We start from the raw sequence: 7,167 nt of genomic DNA, 5'->3' as shown, positions 1-7,167 counted from the left end.
GAGGTTAAGAATAGAAAGATCTTCAACATCAACCCTTATTATCATTTATGCACATACATGTTTCTTAAGATGAGATGTACGAGTTTAATTTTTTACTCTGTTTTTTTCCTTAAAGATAAGTAAATTAAATGTAAAAGACCAATCATTACAAACAAACCACACCCTCCTCACATTAGGACCGTTTACTTATCTATAATTTAAAATGATACTTTTGTCTAAACGTTGCCAATAAATTGAAATGAAGATTGATCAGTAAGTACAATACAAAAATGGGAGAAAAAACTTTCTTCATGCTTCCTCTTGCTATGTCTTTCATTCTTTTTCTCTCTCATCACACATCTTCTCAGCCGCCGGACATCTTCACAGACAAATCCGCCCTTCTATCCTTAAAATCCCACATTATCTCCGACCCACTTGACCTAATAATAACCAATTGGACCAGTGGTTCCGATGTTTGCACCTGGAACGGCGTCGGTTGCAGCACTCGCCACAAAAGGGTCGTTTCACTTGATCTGTACAACATGGATCTTTCCGGTACGATTCCACCGCAATTGGGTAACCTCTCTTTCCTCCTCCACCTCGGTCTCTCAAGAAATAATTTCCATGGCCAAATCCCCGGCGAGATTTCTCGCCTCCGTCGCCTTAGATCCCTTGAACTCGCTCTTAACCAACTTACCGGAACGATACCTTCTTTTATCGGCGACTTTCCGGATCTGGAAACACTAATTCTCGGTAACAACAGCTTCTCCGGTACCATCCCGCCGGAGATTTTTCGCAACGACTCGAAGCTGGAGATTATCAATTTGTCCGGAAATCAGCTGATTGGTGAAATTCCGGCGGAGATTGGATATCTGAGGAGATTGTGGTATGTAATAATGGGATTAAATCAACTTAGTGGGCATATTCCTTTATCAATCTTTAACATATCTTCATTAGAGATAGTTAATTTTTCGAAGAACGAGTTGTCGGGAGGTCTGGTGTCGAATATGTGCAGTAGGCTGCCGGAGCTACAATTTCTTGACTTGTCTTGGAACGAAATGTCCGGCGAACTTACCGGTGATGGATTTGAGGGTTGCTTAAAGCTTCAGACTTTATCATTAACTGCTAATAAATTCGTGGGATCTATACCAGCCAACATTGGAAACTTAACTGAGCTTCAATCTTTATATCTCTCTGCAAATAACTTGGAAGGTATTTTTTCCAATGAAAATTAGAAATAGAGTTTTGTTAACAATATATTTATTTTTAGAGTAAGGATAAGGAGGACGATTTTGGGAGAGCGACTTGTACAGCAAACGTGACCTTGATATTATACGAAAATGACATCGTTGTTATATAAAAGAGACCTCATCCCTTTTGTATAACAACGATGTCTCTTTTGTATAACAGCAAAGTCACTTTCGTATAACAACGATTCACTTTCGCTCGCTGTACGAGTCGCTTCTCCAAAGTCGTGTTTCCAATCATTTTTCTTATTTTTAATAGTATAAGCATTAATATTATCTGTGTAAATTTAAAATTAAAATTGATTTGTTAACTTTTGAAAACTTATTTAAAATTAAAAAAAATGGTAACAAAACTCTAATAATTTAGATTAATTCTTCATTTATTTTAAAATAATATAAGAGTTTTTAATATTAAAAACTGTTTCATTTATTTTGAAAAAGTATTAAATTTTTCATTAATTCTAGTTTGTATTGTGATATTTCTAAAAAATTTGTTTTTATTTGGAGAATATTATTATTATTCTACTAGACTTTACATTGTTGACTAACTATTGTCATCAACATATTTATTATTTATTCAAGTTGTTTTACAAAATAGTATCAATCATATAAATATTTATTCAAAAAAAGACCCAACTCTTATTTATTTATTACTTTTTTTTTAATGTAGAAAATTAATATTATTATAATATTATGAATTCAACCAGTTAGAAATAATAATAAAAAGTTGACTTTTAATCTTTTAAGCTTGAAATCTTATTATTTAAGCTATCTTAATTGGTTAAAAAAAATTAAATTAATTTATAATGTTTGTGCAAAATAAAAGTAAAAAGCCATATATACCAATTAAATTTTGAATATTATTATTATTCTTTTGAATAATTTTCCATCAACATTTACCTTGTAGGTACAATACCATATGAATTCAAGAACCTTATCAACATGCAGAATTTATCAGTGCAACTAGCTGGTTTATCCGGTGTTTTGCCACATTTTCTATTCAACATGTCTTCATTAAGAATGATTTCACTTGCTGGCAACAGATTTCACGGCAGCCTCCCAAGAGACATATGCACTCATCTTCCTAAGTTAGAGTTTCTTTCGATCAATCGAAACAATTTGACGGGTACTATTCCTCGTCGCATTGCTAATTGTACTCAACTCAAATTCATCGAGCTCGGTGTAAACAACTTCACAGGTTAGTTAATGTTTATTGCAAATTTAATTAATCATAGTTATACATTAGTTAGTCCTCCTCAAATTGATGTTGGATGATGATCAACAAGACACTAGTTGAATAACAAATCAAATTTGAATAAAAGAATTTTCCCACTAATTGTTTGTATAAGGAAGGACTATAGAGAAAATATCCTTTCATTGACTATATTTAGCATTCACTCCCAATAGTCAATTTAGGATTTGACCATATTTGGTCAAATTCTAAACTATTTGTTTAATGTCGGGTTAGGATAGGGTTATTTCAATAATTTGAGTTATTTGAAAAATAATTTTTGATAATGATTTTGAAGAGGTGTATAATCTTTTTTTTTATAAAAAGATTTAAAAGATATTAATAAATAATGATATAATTTAAAATAAAAAGTATTTTAATATTTTAATTAATAAATTTAATAATATATTTAAAATATCACACGTTCTTTTTTAAACATAATATTTTGAATTGTTACTTTCTTGTTTTTCTGTTTGTTTTCTTATTAATCATGATTTAATCTCCCCTTAGTTTTCACTCTTTATTTCTCACTTCATGTGGCTTAATCGATGATAATTAAAGAGAATCAAATATGGTATAGTAAGTGAGGTTAGTTATCAATAATTAAAATAAAGTCTTTCATTTTCTCCAACCTTATTTTTTAACGATTGAAATTAATATGAAAATGTGAACTTGAATAATTGTAAATTTGACTTTTCTCCGGCGATGGTTTAATATTGATCGAATCAGGGTTCGAACAATTTGAACTCTACTTGTCAAGTTCGACCTAAATTTAATTGAATTTTTGAGCTTCTAATCAACTTCAAATAATTTTCGAGTTCAAATTCAAATATCAATATTTTGTATTATTCGATTCGATTTGGATTCGATTTGGTTCGTTCATACCCATAGTCAAAATATTGAGCATGTGCTCATTCATCGTAAAAATAAGGTTGGTTTCAGTTATTATTAAGTGAATTGAGAGACATGTTACAAGCCCCACCTATTTTATGGTGCAACAATTGTTGTTGCTATTTTTTATCTTCTAAGGATCGCACAAAACACACACACGTAAATTGACAATCACTCAAAAATTTATCATGCATAATCATAATTATATTATCTTTAACTATTTATGAAATGACAATAGCCAAAATTTGCAGGAGTGATCCCTCAAGAAATTGGCAATCTAAAGAGTTTGTTGAGAATCATAATGGATTCCAATAATCTTGAAGGTCCAATCCCAGATTCATTGTTCAACATGTCAACACTAAACACAATCTCATTTGTGGCAAATAATCTTTTGGGAAGTCTACCACAAACTTTAGGTCTTTACCTACCTAATCTTCAACGTCTTTTTCTTGGTTTAAATAACCTACAAGGAGCTATGCCTGAAACCATCGTGAATGCTTCAAGCCTTGTTTTGATCGACGTTGCTGAAAACCAGCTTACAGGTCCCATACCTAATTCATTTGGCAGCTTGACACTTCTTGAGATCCTAAACTTGCGTGGAAACGACTTGACTTCTTCACCTGAATTGAGTTTTCTCACCTCTTTGGCAAACTGCAAGCACTTATCTTTCCTCATATTGGATGGAAATAAGTTGAATAGTTTTTTGCCACCTTCAATTGGTAATTTATCTAGTAATCTTCAGATGTTTTCTTCCATTCTATGTGGTTTAAAGGGTATCATTCCAGAAGAGATTGGGAATCTAATTGGTCTTCAGACTTTGTATTTACAAGATAACGTGTTTGAAGGATTCTTGCCCATGTCGATGAAGAAGTTGAAAGGTATTCAAAGATTGGTTCTTAGTGGGAACTATCTAAAGGGCTCTATCCCTAAGTTTCTATGCAGCATGTCAGGTTTAGGTCTTTTGGATTTGAGCAGAAATCAGTTTTCTGAATCAATACCTGCTTGTTTTGGAAGCTCAACTTCTCTTAGGAACCTTTTGTTGTCTTCTAACAAGCTAGATTCCAACATTCCTTACCAACTATGGGAACTCAATAATTTGCTCACACTAAACTTGTCAAATAATTCCCTGATTGGTAATATTTCTCAAGAGATTGGGAAATTGCACACACTTACAACAATTGACTTGTCTATGAACCGATTATCGGGTGAAATTCCAACCGAGATCGTTGGTTTGCAAAGCTTAATCAGCATTTCTTTAGCAAGTAATAGTTTAGGAGGATCCATACCGGAGTCATTTGGTTTACTTTTGGACTTGCAGTCCTTGGATCTTTCTCATAACCATATTTCAGGTTCAATTCCAAATAACTTGGAGGCACTCAGTCAACTAAACTACTTCAATGTATCATTCAATTATTTGAAAGGCCAAATTCCTACTCTTGGACCATTTCTAAACTTCACAAGCAAGTCTTACATGTCCAATGAAGCACTATGTGGAGCCTCTCGGTTGCTAGTTCCTCCATGTGCTGCGAAAACTCATCGTGGGTCAAAGAAGAAAAGACAGTCCATTCTCATTGTAAGCATCCTGGTGCCAACCATTTCAATCCTCATTATTCTCTTAATCACATATTGTTTGATAAAACATAGAAAAGGAAATCAAAATTCAAATCAACCCGAGGTATTACCAACGCGAGAGCACGAGAAAATATCATACATTGACCTTGTGCGAGCAACAAATGGTTTTAATGAAAGCAATATGATTGGAAAGGGTGGATTTGGATCGGTTTATAAAGGGGAACTCCAAGATGGGACGATAATTGCCATAAAGGTTTTTAACTTGCAAGTAGAAGGAGGTTTCAAGAGTTTTGATACAGAATGCGAAATACTTAGAAATGTTCGGCATCGCAACCTCACCAAAGTTATCACCACTTGTTCAAACCTTGACTTCAAAGCTTTGGTGCTCGAATACATGCCCAACAACAACCTTGACACTTGGTTATATTCCGATAATCACTTTAGCTTATTACAAAGACTTGATGTATTGATAGATGTGGCAACCGCATTGGAATATCTACATTATGGTTATTCTATACCCGTGGCTCATTGTGATCTAAAACCTACCAATGTCCTCTTGGACAACAATATGGTCGCTCATGTATGTGATTTTGGCATCGCCAAACTTTTCCATGTAGGAGAAAGTGTCGTTCAAACCAGGACCCTCGCAACTTTCGGTTACATGGCACCAGGTCATTAATTCATCTTTTACCATGTTAATCTAATTTACTTCAATACAAAATATGTAGTATTATATACATGTTAACAATATTGTTTGTTTGGACTTAATTGTAGAGTATGGATTGGATGGGCTAGTATCGGTAAGATGTGATGTCTATAGCTTTGGAATCTTGATGTTGGAAACCATAACTAGGCGTAAACCGACCGATGACATGTTCGACGGGGAGAGGAGCTTAAGGAAATGGGTAGAAGAATCATTGTTTTATCCTAACCGAATAGATCGAATTGTGGATGTTGATTTGATGAACTCAAATGGAGATGCCGATCATCTGAATGACACAATAGAATGCCTGTCATCCATAGCTACGTTGGCATTGGCTTGTTCCGCTGAATCACCAGATGAGAGGATCAACATGAAGGATGCCTTATCTACTCTCGGAAAGATTAAAACATTGTTCCTGAAAAAGCTATCAACTCCAAGAAATTAATAATTGCATGTCATATAATGTAACTTGTTTTTGTTATAATAAATTATTAGGAAGAAACTATTCCTAATATATTTGCCAATCCCAAATCTATTGATTTTCTTTTCTTAACATTTTCAATGATCAATTTAAATAAACTGAGTTTGTAAATTTTTTATTATTTTTAAGAAATTAATTCTCATTCATTCAAATAAGAAGTTACATAAAATTATTAATTTACAAATAATAAAAAGTAACATCTAAAAATTTAAATATAGATGTTACATAATATAGATTTGTAAAAATTCTAATGAAACTGATCCACCAATCACAGATTTTTTCCAGAGTAATGTCAAAAACAAATTTATTTGAATTCAATAATAATGAATGATGAAGGCGAGCAAGTCGAGCAAACCATTAAGCGGTGTCGAAAAAATCTTTACCCAGAATTCTGAGTGACAGTAAATTTGATCTTTATCCGTGGGTTGATAACCAACGCCGAAAAAAGTTCTATCAAATAACAACTGGACAATCTACAAATATGGTCAAAATAGCGTGGAACCCATAGAAATTATTAGAAGATACTGTAAAAGGGTCTCCAGATCAAAGATAAATTCCAGAAACTCTTTATAAGAAAAATATAAAATAAACTTCAGATCCGACAACATCATCACCTTTGTTGCAAAGAAGGAGATTAATATGGACTCAAAAAATTATCACCAACACGATTAAAGGGTATGAGAAACAGACGACCCACCAAAGATGGAGAGTATTATTCAGATTACAAAAATGCGAGATGACAAATTTGATCCGACCAAATAGATTGTCATATCAAACAAAACACAACACGAACTCAAATATGAGTGGTGGAAAGAGAAACGAGACACTCTCCGATGCTAAAAAAAAGCCACCAAAAGGGTCATGAGAAAGATGATTTTTCAACTTCTCTAAAAAGAATTTCTATAGAGAGAAAATTGTAAATCTATTTTCTTGTTTTTTTATAAGGAATTAATTATAAGCTTTCACACAATATATATATATATATATATATATATATATATATATATATATATATATATATATATATATATATATATATATATATATATATATATAAAACTAA

At 32.5% G+C, this 7,167-nt stretch overlaps 1 protein-coding gene across 1 annotated transcript; it reads left to right on the top strand.

The window, feature by feature from the left end:
• The first annotated feature begins 256 nt into the window (after positions 1–256).
• LOC124933629 (probable LRR receptor-like serine/threonine-protein kinase At3g47570) lies at positions 257–6,178 on the top strand. The gene is made up of 4 exons (XM_047474063.1): positions 257–1,191; positions 2,134–2,424; positions 3,600–5,591; positions 5,695–6,178. The coding sequence occupies exons 1-4, from the start codon at positions 270–272 to the stop codon at positions 6,066–6,068; spliced, it is 3,579 nt and encodes a 1,192-aa protein (XP_047330019.1). The 5' UTR covers positions 257–269; the 3' UTR covers positions 6,069–6,178.
• Positions 6,179–7,167: the final 989 nt, after the last annotated feature.

The sequence above is a fragment of the Impatiens glandulifera genome, chromosome 4, assembly GCF_907164915.1.
Source record: "Impatiens glandulifera chromosome 4, dImpGla2.1, whole genome shotgun sequence".
Lineage (NCBI taxonomy): Eukaryota > Viridiplantae > Streptophyta > Magnoliopsida > Ericales > Balsaminaceae > Impatiens > Impatiens glandulifera.
Note: the sequence above shows the minus strand (reverse complement) of the source record. Positions and strands in the feature narration are given on the sequence as shown.